This window comes from Schistocerca cancellata, chromosome 6 (genome assembly GCF_023864275.1).
Source record: "Schistocerca cancellata isolate TAMUIC-IGC-003103 chromosome 6, iqSchCanc2.1, whole genome shotgun sequence".
NCBI classification, from domain to species: Eukaryota; Metazoa; Arthropoda; class Insecta; order Orthoptera; family Acrididae; genus Schistocerca; species Schistocerca cancellata.
In genome coordinates, this window is record NC_064631.1 from 477,882,372 (window position 1) to 477,899,562 (window position 17,191).

The 17,191-nt window shown below is 47.0% G+C and overlaps 1 protein-coding gene across 1 annotated transcript; it reads right to left on the reverse strand.

Moving 5' to 3' along the window:
* Nucleotides 1-1,818: 1,818 nt before the first annotated feature.
* LOC126088390 (uncharacterized) lies at nt 1,819-16,582 on the reverse strand. The gene is made up of 2 exons (XM_049906530.1): nt 15,395-16,582; nt 1,819-2,352 (listed from the first exon to the last, which is right to left on the reverse strand). The coding sequence occupies exons 1-2, from the start codon at nt 16,580-16,582 to the stop codon at nt 2,161-2,163; spliced, it is 1,380 nt and encodes a 459-aa protein (XP_049762487.1). The 3' UTR covers nt 1,819-2,160.
* Nucleotides 16,583-17,191: the final 609 nt, after the last annotated feature.

A 17,191-nucleotide genomic window follows, 5' to 3' on the forward strand; every position in this document is an offset into this window, starting at 1 on the left:
ACACGTGGGGCGTGAGGTCTCCACAGTACATCGATGTTGTCGCCAGTGGTCGGCGGAAGGTGCACGTGCCCGTCGACCTGGGACCGGACCGCAGCGACGCACGGATGCACGCCAAGACCGTAGGATCCTACGCAGTGCCGTAGGGGACCGCACCGCCACTTCCCAGCAAATTAGGGACGCTGTTGCTCCTGGGGTATCGGCGAGGACCATTCGCAACCGTCTCCATGAAGCTGGGCTACGGTCCCGCACACCGTTAGGCCGTCTTCCGCTCACGCCCCAACATCGTGCAGCCCGCCTCCAGTGGTGTCGCGACAGGCGTGAATGGAGGGACGAATGGAGACGTGTCGTCTTCAGCGATGAGAGTCGCTTCTGCCTTGGTGCCAATGATGGTCGTATGCGTGTTTGGCGCCGTGCAGGTGAGCGCCACAATCAGGACTGCATACGACCGAGGCACACAGGGCCAACACCCGGCATCATGGTGTGGGGAGCGATCTCCTACACTGGCCGTACACCACTGGTGATCGTCGAGGGGACACTGAATAGTGCACGGTACATCCAAACCGTCATCGAACCCATCGTTCTACCATTCCTAGACCGGCAAGGGAACTTGCTGTTCCAACAGGACAATGCACGTCCGCATGTATCCCGTGCCACCCAACGTGCTCTAGAAGGTGTAAGTCAACTACCCTGGCCAGCAAGATCTCCGGATCTGTCCCCCATTGAGCATGTTTGGGACTGGATGAAGCGTCGTCTCACGCGGTCTGCACGTCCAGCACGAACGCTGGTCCAACTGAGGCGCCAGGTGAAAATGGCATGGCAAGCCGTTCCACAGGACTACATCCAGCATCTCTACGATCGTCTCCATGGGAGAATAGCAGCCTGCATTGCTGCGAAAGGTGGATATACACTGTACTAGTGCCGACATTGTGCATGCTCTGTTGCCTGTGTCTATGTGCCTGTGGTTCTGTCAGTGTGATCATGTGATGTATCTGACCCCAGGAATGTGTCAATAAAGTTTCCCCTTCCTGGGACAATGAATTCACGGTGTTCTTATTTCAATTTCCAGGAGAGTATGCTCAATGTTAACAAATTTCTCTTCTTCAGAAACGCTTTCCTTGCCATTGCCAGTCTACATTTTATATCCTCTCTACTTCGACCATCATCAGTTATTTTGCTGCTCAAATAGGAAAACTCATTTACTACTTTAAGCGTCTCATTTCCTAATCTAATCCCCGCAGCATCACCCGATTTAATTCGACTACAGTACATTATCCTCGTTTTGCTTTTGTTGATGTTCATCTTATATCCTCCTTTCAAGACACTGTCCATTTCGTTCAGCTGCTCTTCCAGGTCCTTTACTGACTCTGACAGAATTACAATGTCATCGGCAACCTTAAAGTTTTTATTTCTTCTCCATGGATTTTAATTCCTACTCCGAATTTTTCTTTTGTTTCCTTTACTGTTTGCTCAATATACAGTTTGAATAACATCGGGTACAGGCTACAATCCTGTCTCAATCCCTTCTCAACCACTGCTTCCCTTTCATGTCCCTCGAGTCTTATAACTGCCATATGGTTTCTGTACAAGTTGTAAATAGCCTTTCGCTCCCTGTATTTTACCCCCGCCACCTTCAACTGAGGTTATTCACCGTATATGGTTTCTGGTCTCGACAAATTTTTTTGAACCGCAGAAGGTGGTTCGTAAATTTTGCGGATATACGGGAAAGAAATTGGTTAGAATTATAGAAAAATAAATGGTTCACTTCGAAGTATCTGCATTTATTCGTATTATTTGGCACAAAAAATTACGTACAAATAACATCGTATAAGTTAATGAACATGCCTTTTGAGAAGCCACATGACGTATCTTACTGTGGCACCTCGCAAATGTGTTAGTCCGATTGCATATTCGGTACTGAGAAGCTGCTCCATTCTCCTCTGCCGCAGGTATTTCTTAACGTAATCTGGTGGTGAAACACTTCTCAAGGCTTGTGTTCTTGTGTCGTGCAGCGCCAGCGTCATCGTGCAAAGCAAGTCGTTGCAGCGGTAACTGTTTCGTCAACCTTGACGGTGAGGGGGAAACTGCCGGTGGTATTCTGTTGTGGAGGTGCTGGTGAGATATCTCCTTCTACTGCTCGGCTGGTGGTAGTGATGCGTGGAGCTACTGGTAAGACACCTCCGGCCTGAAGCCGGTCGCGTCGGCTCTGTACGAGACGACTTGCTGCCGACCGTCTGGGAGCAGCACGCGGTACTGGCCCTTGATGCCCTCCTGTTGCGCAGATTCCTCGTGGGCGAAATCTGAGGCGGAGGCGGCGTCCTGGACCGCGTAGCTGAACTGGTAGTTGGCTGGTGTCTGTAATTCAGGGAAATACATCAAAACTGACCGGTCGGTACATGAAACTACATTAGAAACAAAGAAAGAATGCTATAACGTTGTCGGCTGGGTATGCCAGGCTTGTCTTGTATAGATCAGTGACAACCGAATACAGAGCTGTCATAGATACCACGAAGAAAAGGCACTAGAGACAAAGACAACTAAGAACAGGTGTATGGAGCGCTCCTAAAAGAACAGAAAGAATAGAGTAAAAACACCAGCTGTGTTATCTACAGTGTATAAACAGGATCGGAGGTTGGAGGGACTAAACTGAATACTTGCTGAAGTGGCTTCTTCCAGAATATAATAGCGACACTCGTGGTCAAAGAGATTATCGAAAATGTATTCATCCTACCATTTGCGGAAGAATAAGGTGCAGCTGCTATAGCTCAGCCAAAGAATGGAAAAGCGTCCCGTCCTGATTACATTAAAAAAAAAAAAAGACACTGAAAACAGCAAAGAACAAAATTGTTCATGTCTTCACATGCTGAACGAATCAGTTAGATTCCTACGGTCTGCAAGTCTTTAATAGTCCAGAAGAGCAATGGTTCATAAGAGCTACAGACCTAACTGCCTTATTAGCATCTTGAATAAAGTACAGGAATGCTTGTTGTGCAACAGACTGAAGTCCCACTGGGAGCGACAGGGTCTCGACCAGAGCCGGTTCGACTTCAGAAAGGGCAGACCTATAGACGATGCAATTAACTGTGCCCTCAGCATTGTGGTATACTGCAGTAGCAAATACACTCCTGGAAATGGAAAAAAGAACACATTGACACCGGTGTGTCAGACCCACCATACTTGCTCCGGACACTGCGAGAGGGCTGTACAAGCAATGATCACACGCACGGCACAGCGGACACACCAGGAACCGCGGTGTTGGCCGTCGAATGGCGCTAGCTGCGCAGCATTTGTGCACCGCCGCCGTCAGTGTCAGCCAGTTTGCCGTGGCATACGGAGCTCCATCGCAGTCTTTAACACTGGTAGCATGCCGCGACAGCGTGGACGTGAACCGTATGTGCAGTTGACGGACTTTGAGCGAGGGCGTATAGTGGTCATGCGGGAGGCCGGGTGGACGTACCGCCGAATTGCTCAACACGTGGGGCGTGAGGTCTCCACAGTACATCGATGTTGTCGCCAGTGGTCGGCGGAAGGTGCACGTGCCCGTCGACCTGGGACCGGACCGCAGCGACGCACGGATGCACGCCAAGACCGTAGGATCCTACGCAGTGCCGTAGGGGACCGCACCGCCACTTCCCAGCAAATTAGGGACACTGTTGCTCCTGGGGTATCGGCGAGGACCATTCGCAACCGTCTCCATGAAGCTGGGCTACGGTCCTGCACACCGTTAGGCCGTCTTCCGCTCACGCCCCAACATCGTGCAGCCCGCCTCCAGTGGTGTCGCGACACGCGTGAACGGAGTGACGAATGGAGACGTGTCGTCTTCAGCGATGAGAGTCGCTTCTGCCTTGGTGCCAATGATGGTCGTATGCGTGTCTGGCGCCGTGCAGGTGAGCGCCTCAATCAGGACTGCATACGACCGAGGCACACAGGGCCAACACCCGGCATCATGGTGTGGGGAGCGATCTCCTACACTGGCCGTACACCACTGGTGATCGTCGAGGGGACACTGAATAGTGCACGGTACATCCAAACCGTCATCGAACCCATCGTTCTACCATTCCTAGACCGGCAAGGGAACTTGCTGTTCCAACAGGACAATGCACGTCCGCATGTATCCCGTGCCACCCAACGTGCTCTAGAAGGTGTAAGTCAACTACCCTGGCCAGCAAGATCTCCGGATCTGTCCCCCATTGAGCATGTTTGGGACTGGATGAAGCGTCGTCTCACGCGGTCTGCACGTCCAGCACGAACGCTGGTCCAACTGAGGCGCCAGGTGAAAATGGCATGGCAAGCCGTTCCACGGGACTACATCCAGCATCTCTACGATCGTCTCCATGGGAGAATAGCAGCCTGCATTGCTGCGAAAGGTGGATATACACTGTACTAGTGCCGACATTGTGCATGCTCTGTTGCCTGTGTCTATGTGCCTGTGGTTCTGTCAGTGTGATCATGTGATGTATCTGACCCCAGGAATGTGACAATAAAGTTTCCCCTTCCTGGGACAATGAATTCACGGTGTTCTTATTTCAATTTCCAGGAGTGTATGTAATAGGAGTCATGGTTGACATCTCGGGCGCCTTTGACAACCTGTGGTGCCAGCAAAGTTTTCCGCTTACGGCAATTGGAGGATCCAAAATGTTCGTATTATAACTTCCTAGCTTACTGTGGAGGGCAAATTGTGGAGTAGAGTGCAACGTCCAGTAAAGTAGTCTGGCGAATTACTAAGGGCTGTCAACAGGGATATGTGGACTAATTTTCTGAGACCTTACTCTTGAGCCTTTGCTAACAACTGCAAACGAAAACGCTGAAGTGTCGAGGGTAATAACCTATGCCGTCGACACACTGGTTGTGTTGGCAGAGAACTAAGAGCCAGGCTGGGAAGAAAAGCATGTTATCTACTTGCTCAGGTGCAAACGTGGCACTCAGATAACAAATTAGAAATCGCAGCAAATAAGACTACCTGCTGTTCAAAGGGAGCCTCTCCCTCTCGCGGAATCCCACTCTCAAAATTTGGATTGGTATTGGTGGGGAGGGGGAAGGGAGAGTCCGGTGCGATGCAGTGAGATATGTATTTAGGCGTACACTAGGACGAGAAGTGTAACCTTCACACTCATACATCTCGCATAGGTCAGAAAACTAACAAAGATATGTGCAAGTTGGAAACACTGGGTGCAAATGACTTTAAGATCCCTTTGCCACAGCTTCGACTCTATCATGACACAATACTCACTGCTGTCGTGGGATTTGCCGCCAGCGTGGTGGCACACAGGCCGTGATACAGTCGAAACAATTTAATCCTAAGACGTACACCGAAAAGTGTGTTGCTAAGTCTCACTGACATATGGAACAACATTGACGGAGGCACTATTAGTCATAAGAGGCATGTGACAAATGCATATTACTGTCAGATATAGAGGGAATCTTCCCAAGATGAGAGAAATGATGGGTCAGGAAATAACAACGAAACATGAGTTAAAATTATGGAAAGTGTATGAGTGGCAAAGAGAATAGCACACTATGACAATGTCAAATGTATTCGCAGTTGCGGATATGTACAACCTTCAGTTGTATAATGGAATAATGACATTGAAAATGTGTGCGGGACCGTGACTCGATCCTGGATTTCCCCGCTTGTCGCGAGCGGTTGCCTTAAGCACTTCGACTATACGAGAACAGTTGATGGTTAGACCCAAATTGCAATATGTAGTGGTCCTTGTGTGTACAACCTGCACTCGAACATTCATTGTGCATATTCCTGAACAGGAGAGACATTTTAATTGAAAGTCGCTAGCCCTGTATCGGCGGATAAATATGATACTGCAGTGCATGCATGTTCGAAGAAGCAGCACTGCAGCGACTACAGTTGTTACGAAATATAAGAAATGTATTCGCAGTTGCGAATATCTACAACTTTTAGCTGTATAATGGAATGACGAAATTGAAAGTTTGTGCCGGGCTGGTAGCTGGTACTCGAGCCCGAATTTCCATCTTGTCGCAAGCAGTCTCCTTAACCATTCGGCTATCGAGCCATGCTCTACGGCCAGACACAAACTGTCGTTGTCTTTGGTTAGTAGCGGGTAAATTCCTAGATCATGCACTGCTAGTTGGAGGTGACTTTAACTTACCAAGTATGGCCTGGGATGTCTATATATTCATTGTAGGGAGTAGAGACACGTTTTCTGAAAACTTGAGCAGCTAGTTCAGCAGTCCACACGAAATGGAAATATCTTAGCTCTTGTAGCTACAAATAGCCAGACCTTATGGGCAACGTCAGTATCGAAACGAGGACTAACGATGATGATGTCATTATCGCAACTATGATTACGAAAGTTAATAGATTAGTCAAGAAGGCTATGAGAGTGTTTCTGCTAGAAATAGCCGATAATCAGTTGTTAGCTTCTCACTTAGACAATGATCGACATCACTCGTTCCAGTAAGATGGACGGAGAGTAATTATGGACAAAGTTTAAGCAGGCTGTAAAACTTGGTCTAGAGAATTATGTGAATAGTGAGTGAATTAAGGACGGAAAGGACCCATCATGATTTAATAACGAGATTCGGAAAATGCTGAGCAAGTAGAGCCTGTTGCACTCTCGGTTCAAAAGAGAACGCGCAAATGAAGACAAGTCATGGTTAGTAGAGAATCGCACGTCTGTGAAAAGATAACTGCATGGTCGTGAAACATTGACTGCGGGAAAACCGGAACAGAAGATAATAGAGGTATTTGAGACGTGGTGCAAACGTGGTGCTACAGAAGAATGTTGGAAGTTAAGTGGATTGATAAACTAAGGAATGAGGATGATCTCTGCAGGATGGGCGAGGTAAGGAATATATGGAAAATACTGCTAAGAAGAACGGACAGGATGATGGGACGTCGGCAAAACACCAGGGAATAACTTCCTTGGTCCTGGAGGGAGCCGCAGAGGGTAAAAACTGTATAGAAAGACAGAGATTGGAATACATCTAGCAGATAACTGAGGACATAGGTTGCTGCTGGTACTCTGAGATGGAAAGGCGGGCACAGAAAGGAGTCGGTAGTGGGCCGCGTCAAACCAGTCAAACCACTGCCGGAATGCTGGAAAGACTCTCTGTGTAAATATATATATTTGGTTGTCTCTATTTACTCATGCATTCACATTTATCTCGTCTCTTCTGTTAAACTGATTTTTTTCCCTGTAAGAAATATCACACACACAGAGAGCAAAATAAATAACCGAATGAGGTTTTACGTAAAGCCTTATATGTTTCGGAAAATACAACGTTTTTCACCTTGTCTTATTAAATGTATTTACTCATGTTCGCGATTTCGGCTGTTGTGCCGTTATGTAGTTTCAGCTCAGAATGACGTGTACCAGAGCATATAGTTCTTTTTGACATTGTCCTCGTTATAATCCTCTACATTACTAAACGGCTAAAACACTTAATTTGTCATCCAGTCCCAGTCACATTTGCCTGTCTAACGGCTTTCAGGAGCAACAAAAATTTGTTTTTCTGTTATTCATATAATAATTAATGACCAAATTAAAAATTTAAAATGCTGTCATAATCTAGTAGGATGTAAAATCCTACGTTAGAGGTTTAACACAATAAACCATATATGTGCTTCAGTTAAATTACAGGGACCGCCCTCTTTGTTCGAAGTCAACGTGCAATACTCAATCACAGACTCAGGTGGCAGCACTAGCAGTGGAGGGTAGACAGAGCGAGTCGGGCGGACGCGGATAACAATGCAGTCGTTGTCCTAGTGCGGCAACGCAGCGATTTATCTGATGTCTAAAAGGGCATGATCATTGGCTTTCGGGCCAAGGGTAGAAATATTTCCGATATTGCTAAGTTTGTAAACTGTTCGTGTGTCGCTGTCGCTAAACTTAATTGTGCATGCCACAGTGGCGCTATCCAAAATTGGTGCCGAGCCAGCTGTGGGATACCAGGGTCCATAGATGACAGGGATGAACCACAGCTGCGGTGACATGCACGGACGAGTAGACGTGCAACTGTTGAGCGAAACTTCCTGACAGATTAATACTGTGTGCCGGGTCGAGACTCAAACTCGGGACCTTTGCCTTTCGCGGGCAAGTGCTCTACCAACTGAGCTACCCAAGTACGACTCACGCCCCGTCCTCACAGCTTTACTTCTGCCAATATCTCGTCTCCTACCTTCCAAATTTTACAGAAGCTCTCCTGGTTCGCAGGAGAGCTTCTGTAAAGTTTGGAAGGTAGGAGACGAGATACTGGCAGAAATAAAGCTGTGAGGACGGGACGTGAGTAGTGCTTGGGTAGCTCAATTGGTTCTGCCAGTATCGTAAAGTAGGAGACGAGATAATGGCAGAAGTAAAGCTGTGAGGACGGGGCGTGAGTCGTGCTTCGGTTGCTCAGTTGGTAGAGCACTTGCCCGCGAAAGGCAAAGGTCCCTAGTTCGAGTCTCGGTCCGGCACACAGTTTTAATCTGCCAGGAAGTTTCATATAAGTGCACACTCCGTTGCAGAGTGAAAATCTCATTCTGGAAACTGTTGAGCGACTCACAGCCCCGAAGAACCAAGGGTCTACCAACAGAGTCACCCAGTGTTTCCTGACCAACCGCTGAGAGAAAGTTGCTGCATATGGTCCTCCGCAACTGGCTATTGGTTCATGTATCCATGTTGACTGCTGCTCGTCGTCGACGAAGGCCGAAATTTCATGCCAGTGGTGAAACTGCACCTCCACGGAGTGGCGACAGGTGACCTTTTAAGATGGATCACGTTTCAGGTTCCAATGTGCTGATGGCCGTTGTCGTGTACAGCGTGAAACATCTGAAAGCAAACACCCTTCAACCAGGAGGGAGTCTTGAGGTCTGGGGAATGTTTTCGTGGTTTTCCCTGGGTAATACTGTCATTCTGGAAGGCCCTAAGGATCAACGCAAGTATGCATCTATCCTTGGGTACCATGTACGCCCCTAAGTGCTGTTTCATTTTTCCTCAGCACGATGGCATATACCACCAAGACGTTGCAAAGTGTCACACAGCTCGCAATATACGAGCATGTTTTGAATAGCACCAGGGTGAGTTTATCATTCTCCTCTGGCCGCCAAACGTCCCGGATTTAAACCCAATAGAGAATCTGTAGGACCACCTTGATCGGATAGTTCAAGCTACGGATCCTCAATCAAGAAACCTGGCTCACCTGGCCACGGCACTGGAGTTACCATACCTCTCCGTCCCTGTCGGTACCTTCTGGAACCTCATTAACTCTCTCCCCCCACATCTCGTGCCGAAAAAGGTGGTTATTCAGGTTTTTAACATGTGGTCACATTTACGTGACTCGACTGCGTATTAAAGTTAGAAATAATGTTTGTGTCTTGAGACAGTGGATCTCACTTCGCGCAGATTATCCAGATTATATTCAACCACTATTTAAGAATGAGAACACTTGCCGAATTCCAAGAAATATTACAGACAATTTCAAACCTTCTCGAAAGTTCGTATCCCCCCATAAAATAAATAAATAAATAAATTTTTTTATACGGTTTCGCTGTTCATGCAGTAAAGCTTCGGCGTCAGACATGACGTTTCAGTTAATACTTCTTTAGGCTACTACTAGCTCTGTTCGAAACATGTTTTGCGTACAGTAAACCACATACACCACTGAATGTAACGGCAAAATTATATCGTTGTACGACACATATTTCTAAAGGCATTACGCCACAAACATCGAGACGTCTGAAAAACTGACTTTTCCTCAAACGGATTGCAAGCTTTTCAGAAACATATATTACTTCTCAAAATCGGAAACTTTGTTGGCGAGTAGTTCTCAAATGACTACTATATATATGGCCTACGAGAAAGTAGGGCAATATGCTGCTCGTATTTTCGATGTGGGCCTGCAGGATGTGGTAAAAGTTATTAGTACAAAACAAATGAAACCAACGTCATTTGGAGTTTTTTGTCTCCAACCATAAAGGTTTTACATGCTCAACGGAAAATACTTAATACGTTAACTCATTCGTAAAATTATCAAAGGTTTGAAGCCTTTTTACACATGGGAGTTAAATTATTTACAGAATAAGGACGGGGGTTTATAGTGTTTACATTTTTCATGTATATAATAAGAGAGGCGTCTTCGTCATCTATACAGGGTGGTCAGAAACAGCATAAAAACATGTAAGAGTGTTTCAGGGGAGATTGTGCTGAGAAAAAAATTGTTAAAAAAAATTAGTTATGTTCCTGCGCTTCCTAGTTGTTTAGCATTGAAGTTAGCCAGTGAGATCGTCATGAGCTAAAATTCAAGCAGCCTGACAGCGGCGTGTCGCCAAACCTGTTCTTCGTTTGGTTTCCACAAATCGAAGAAACGTGGCTTTTCTCACGGAGCTTAAATTTATCACTTCCGAAAAAGACACATTTTTATCTGGTAATGAGCATCTGAACACGTAATAACCTATGAACCCATAGATGTCTGTGCATTACCACATTTTAGCGCATGCAAGTGCTTGATTTCGCGCGCGCGATGACCTGATTGGCTAACTCCAATGCTATATATCTCGGAAACGGAGTAACGTATCGAATTTTTTGCTTAACAAAACAACCTACCCTGCAGCACTCATAAGAGCTTTTTAGACTGTTTCTGATCACCCCGTATAGTTGAACGTGGCACTTAATATAATATAAATTGTATTAACCAGTAGTAAACAAATAGTTATTGTATCGGAAGCTCTTGGTTATTCTGAACTGTAATTTTTTTTGAAAGTGAAACCCACAGGTGATTGTCTAACATAACAAAAAACGTAAGGGTGCACAAAAATATACAAAGAAATTATGTGTTGCTCCATATGGAATCCTTAAAATACACTCCTGGAAATGGAAAAAAGAACACATTGACACCGGTGTGTCAGACCCACCATACTTGCTCCGGACACTGCGAGAGGGCTGTACAAGCAATGATCACACGCACGGCACAGCGGACACACCAGGAACCGCGGTGTTGGCCGTCGAATGGCGCTAGCTGCGCAGCATTTGTGCACCGCCGCCGTCAGTGTCAGCCAGTTTGCCGTGGCATACGGAGCTCCATCGCAGTCTTTAACACTGGTAGCATGCCGCGACAGCGTGGACGTGAACCGTATGTGCAGTTGACGGACTTTGAGCGAGGGCGTATAGTGGGCATGCGGGAGGCCGGGTGGACGTACCGCCGAATTGCTCAACACGTGGGGCGTGAGGTCTCCACAGTACATCGATGTTGTCGCCAGTGGTCGGCGGAAGGTGCACGTGCCCGTCGACCTGGGACCGGAGCGCAGCGACGCGCGGATGCACGCCAAGACCGTAGGATCCTACGCAGTGCCGTAGTGGACCGCACCGCCACTTCCCAGCAAATTAGGGACACTGTTGCTCCTGGGGTATCGGCGAGGACCATTCGCAACCGTCTCCATGAAGCTGGGCTACGGTCCCGCACACCGTTAGGCCGTCTTCCGCTCACGCCCCAACATCGTGCAGCCCGCCTCCAGTGGTGTCGCGACAGGCGTGAATGGCGGGACGAATGGAGACGTGTCGTCTTCAGCGATGAGAGTCGCTTCTGCCTTGGTGCCAATGATGGTCGTATGCGTGTTTGGCGCCGTGCAGGTGAGCGCCACAATCAGGACTGCATACAGCCGAGGCACACAGGGCCAACACCCGGCATCATGGTGTGGGGAGCGATCTCCTACACTGGCCGTACACCACTGGTGATCGTTGAGGGGACACTGAATAGTGCACGGTACATCCAAACCGTCATCGAACCCATCGTTCTACCATTCCTAGACCGGCAAGGGAACTTGCTGTTCCAACAGGAAAATGCACGTCCGCATGTATCCCGTGCCACCCTACGTGCTCTAGAAGGTGTAAGTCAACTACCCTGGCCAGCAAGATCTCCGGATCTGTCCCCCATTGAGCATGTTTGGGACTGGATGAAGCGTCGTCTCACGCGGTCTGCACGTCCAGCAAGAACGCTGGCCCAACTGAGGCGCCAGGTGGAAATGGCATGGCAAGCCGTTCCACAGGACTACATCCAGCATCTCTACGATCGTCTCCATGGGAGAATAGCAGCCTGCATTGCTGCGAAAGGTGGATATACACTGTACTAGTGCCGACATTGTGCATGCTCTGTTGCCTGTGTCTATGTGCCTGTGGTTCTATCAGTGTGATCATGTGATGTATCTGACCCCAGGAATGTGTCAATAAAGTTTCCCCTTCCTGGGACAATGAATTCACGGTGTTCTTATTTCAATTTCCAGGAGTGTATATACACTGCTCAAGCAGGCCTGGAAGAAAATAGTGTAGACTATAAGCAAGGGTGCTGGATGCAAAGCTTTCTTCTATTCGTGGACTTCCGCGTAGTCGGAACTGTCGGTTACAGAGTGACGAAAATAAAACTAACTTGGAATATTTTTATAAGCCTGAATACAAATAAGTCACGTTACTTAAAAAACAGGAGAACTGCTCTTAAGAGGAGGTGTTGTGAATGTACCTCAGCAGACCGAAACCCGATGTACAGAACAAGGTGGCACGTACGTTATACCATTGTTAGTTCTACCTTTTCCTTTTCCACTCGAAAATGGAGCGGAGGATAAGAGGTGACCTACGTGTCGCAATATCTCTTATTTTGTCCTTAAAATCCTTAAGCTTAATAAACATGAGAGGTAATAATAACTTTTGGCAGTCGCAATCTAAATTATGTTACTAATAGAGTTTAGCGAAAAGTTATACTTCTCTAGATCACAATTTATTTCCTAAGCACTCTTGAATTTGATGCTTCGTTGTGTACACTGTATCCCACAGTTGTGACGAAATGCAGCACTAACATCTCGGGCGGGTTTGCTTTTGACGTCCTACATACAGGGAACCACCTCCGTCAATAATAGCATCAAGAGGGGTCATCATCTACACTAACTGTACCCTCTGATGTTTTTTAAAGGACAAAGAGAAAGTAAAACCATCACCCAGAAAGTCATCCAGTCGATTATGTCACCAACTCGACAACGTCAGATAAATAGATTCTTCCTGTAAAACAATTCCCATGTACTGTTCCCAATGTGCTCTGCAAGAGACGTTCGTCAATGGCATTGGAAGTATGATCACCGAATCCGTCTTTCTACATCAGAATTACTTCAGTTTTTCAAGAGATTTGCTGAAAAATACAAACACAGACACACACACGTTTAAAGAGAGGGAGAAAGAGGGAGAGAGAGAGAAAGAGGGGGAGAGAGAAGGAGGGAGAAAGAGGGAGAGAGAGAGAGAGAGAGAGAGAGAGAGAGAAGTAGAGAGAGAGAGAGATCTTGGTTACGGGTTTGTAGTTATTACTTATTTATCAAAGACGCGTTTCGCCTGATTCAGGAATCTTCAGATTGGTCTACACAAAATATGTAAACTTCATTGGAAGTATCATAATTCCATTATTCAAAATTGGAGTTACTGGCAGGAAACTGTAGCACGACTTACTGATAACAGATAATGTTAGGCACACGGGACACCAAGCACACAAAATGTCGAAGCAAATAATTGTCTCTTCAAATATAAAACTGAATAGAACGGAATGTAGCCGAAAAATAATCAAACCCGGTTTTATCATGAAAATATAGTACACACTTTGAATAAAGAAGAAAAAGATAAACAACGGATTAACTTCTTGAGTCTTGCACCAAAGTCCAATGAGTACAAAACAGTATCAGGCCTACGTAGATCTGTCACCAAGTAAACATGTTGGATGTGCAATTGCTCGTATTCTGGCTACGCAAATAGTACTGGGCATGGACACAAAGAAGCCGAATGTCTCCAGCTAACAGCAGGTGGCGTCAGTTTACTGACAGTTTCCATGTGTTATATACTTGCCAAATATAGGCAAGGATGAAATAGCAAAACATGAGAGCTATCACGAACAACACAGATATTAATCTAATCGTATTAAACATTGTGGGTAATCCGTTTACAAACATGGGCCAGAAAAACAAGATAAAAATTAATGAATAAAATTTGTTGCTGTAACGCATGAAGGACTCTCAAATGGTAATGACAATCGTCAAAGATGAATGCACGAGGTAACTGGTTATACATTACAGGCCCATATAGAAGTTGAAAAGATTACAATTAACATAAAACTCGAGCATTAAGCAGTAGAGCCTAAAATACTGCCGATATGAGATGCACAAAAATCAAATGGTCCTCCAGGCCTCCATAGGGAACAAATACAGAAACACTTCCCAATATCACTTCCTTTATCTCTGTGAAAGACTGCATGGAGCCAAGAGCCAGCAGTAGCGCGCGCCCATAATCTCGAAAGTATGGAGCAAAATCTATGGTTAATAAATAATGTATACAAGTGAATCTATACAGAGGGAGAAACAAGCCACATCATTAGATCGTGTCATACTGTGACCACTTGCCACACAAACCTTAGGTATTATCAGTACCACATGCAGATTCTATGTGTGGGTGATGACCAACATGCGGTGTAGAATACGGTGCGTATACCAAATAAGAAGCAATAAGTAAAACAGGAAGGCTAAAAATTACAGTTTAAAAAGTAATCAATGTTTTCGACAAATACAAGGTATCTCAGACTAAACTTAGGATACTATGCGACATGTCTAAGCTACCTCGTATTTGTTACCTTTCAAACTGTAATTTTTAGTCTTTCTGTTTTGGTTATACAGTACGTCGGTTATCACACATACATAGAGATCTTACTTTTTACCTTGCTAGATTACCCACAATTTTAATACGATTAGTTTGAGATCAGTTTTATGTATGATTCGTAATATCTCATGTTTTGCTGTACATCCCTTGCCTATATTTGGCAATTAAATAGTACTTGGTGACTGACAGCTCACTGACGCCATCTGCTGTGACCTGCGGACACTCGGCGCTCGCTTCTCTGTGTTGCAGTGCCCACTCCCCAGTGCTATTTGCGTAGCCCGAATATGAGGCACTTCACCTCCAACATGTTAACATGATGACAAATTTATGTAGGCCTGATACTGTTTTGTACTCATTGGACTACGGGGCATCCCTCAGCAGGGTAATATGTTGTTTCACTTTCTTCTTTTTTCACAGTACTATTTTTTTTATTTATAGGGCATCGGGGGATGTTTCCGAATATTTGACTAAGGCATTTATTTGCTGTGGCGTTTTCCATGCTCGATATCCCGTATTCCTAACACCATCTAATATCAGTAAGCCGTGTCACAGTTTGTTACTAATACTCCAGTTATCAAAATGGGATCAAGCCATTTCTAATGAAATTTGCATTTTTTGAGTAAGGCCATTCTTAGGTGCCTGAAACAGGCGAAACTCGTAATTGGTAAATAAATAATAATTATAAGCCTGCAACCAAGACAGTTTGTTTCTGCAGCAGATGCCGATATCAATATACGTATGTAATCGTTATTAAGAATTCGTACCTCTTTTTCCGTAGATATTTCGTTTGAGATTGCTGGGAAGCTGCACGGATTCTCTGGTGTGCAGAGGGCCCTGTTTGAAATCGAAACTCTCTGTGGTGAAGAAAACGCTTCAGGCCTGGAGACCAGCTGCGCTGAAGAAGCACTCGTGGGAGGTGCGAAACGAGAAGCGCCAGAGCTGGGCACCACTTGTGACGGAGCCGCAGTGTTGGAGATTGACGGGCGAGGAGCTTCTGATCTGGGGAACAGCTGCGTTGGCGATGCGCCATTTGAAAGTGGCAGCTGAGGAGCATTTGGTCTGAACACAACCCTTGCTGGAGGTGCATTGTTGGGAAATGACAGCCGTGGGACGTCAGAGCCCATCTGTGTTTGAGGTGCACTGTTCGGAAGTGCCACCCTGGAAGTGTCGGATCTGAAGATTGGTTGAGCTGGAGGTAAACTGTTTGTAAATGACAAGCGAGGAGCGTCAGATCTGGAGACCAGTTGCGTAGGAGGTGCGTTGTTGGAAAATGAAAGCGGGGAGACGTCAGATCTCGAGGTCAGCTGCGCAGGGGGAGCGTTGTTAGAAAACTGAGAAGTGCTAAATGAGACTGTAGCAGGCGAAACATTCGGACGCGCCTCCATCAGAATCTGTGAGAGTGCCTGATTCTGGAATGTTCCAGTCAACGGGAGAGGCGATACCGAGTTGACAGAGGAGCGGGAAAACTCTGGTGGCGGGGGGAAGTTGGCGAAACTCTGCACGCGAGGTACGGGGTCAGATGGTGCTGCGGTAGGGAATCCTCTGAAGAAGTTGTTGGGGTTGGGGAACGATGTCACCTGCAGGGGATCAGGGCACGAGCCGGAGTCCCTGCAGTTTGCAGCACGCGCCGTGAGGCCATCGAGGTCCGAGAGTGGCGGGTTGTCGCCTAGCCTGAAGAAGACTCGCCGAGTGGGGACCAGGTCGCCGGACGGCTGCCCAGCCAGCGGCGATAGTGGCGGCGGAGGCGGGCGCGCGGGGAACCCCGTGGGCGCGCCGGCGCTCTGCAGGAAGCGCGCGTCCACTGGTGGGCCCTGCGGCTGCGGAAGCGACTCGCCGGCCTGCCGGAAGTCGCTGGTGAAGGCGTCGGCGGGCGGCGCCGCCAGCAGCTCCGACACGTCCGCCTCGGCGCGCAGCGGCCAGCAGCTGACCAGCAGCAGCGCGGCAGATATCATCTGCAACCAGGACGTGGCACTTGAGCCTGAAGTCGCAACAAGGGCAGTCTCGCAGGAACGCCCCAAAAGCACGCTCACTCACTCACTCTCTCGTGTACTGCCTTCCGTGAACATTATCATGAAGTAGAGCCTTCGGGGCGTGGAACGAATCAAAATACACTACTGGCCATTAAAATTGCTACACCAAGAAGAAATGCAGATGATTAACCGGTATCCATTGGACAAATATATTATACTAGAACTGACATGTGATTACATTTCACCCAATTTGGATGCATAGATCCTGAGAAATCTGTACCCAGAACAACCACCTCTGGCCGTAATAACGGCCTTCATACGCCTGGGCATTGAGTCAAACAGAACTTGGATGGCGTGTAGAGGTACAGCTGCCCACGCAGCTTCAGCACTATACCACAGTTCATCAAGAATAGTGACTGGCGTATTGTGACGAACCAGTTGCTCGACCACCATTGATTAGGCGTTTTCAGTTGGTGAAAGATCTGGATAATGTGCTGGTCAGGGCAGCAGTCGAACATTTTCTGTATCCAGAAAGGCCCGTACAGGACCTGCAACAGACGGTCGTGCATTATCCTGCTCGCAGGAATCGAA

Bases quoted from the DNA above. Each gene is read 5' to 3' on its own strand.
- LOC126088390 (XM_049906530.1), bottom strand. From the start codon at position 16,582: ATGATATCTGCCGCGCTGCTGCTGGTCAGCTGCTGGCCGCTGCGCGCC. The intron at 2,353-15,394 runs GTACGAATTCTT...CCTGAATTACAG, and splicing joins AAATATCTACGGAAAAAGAG to ACACCAGCCAACTACCAGTT.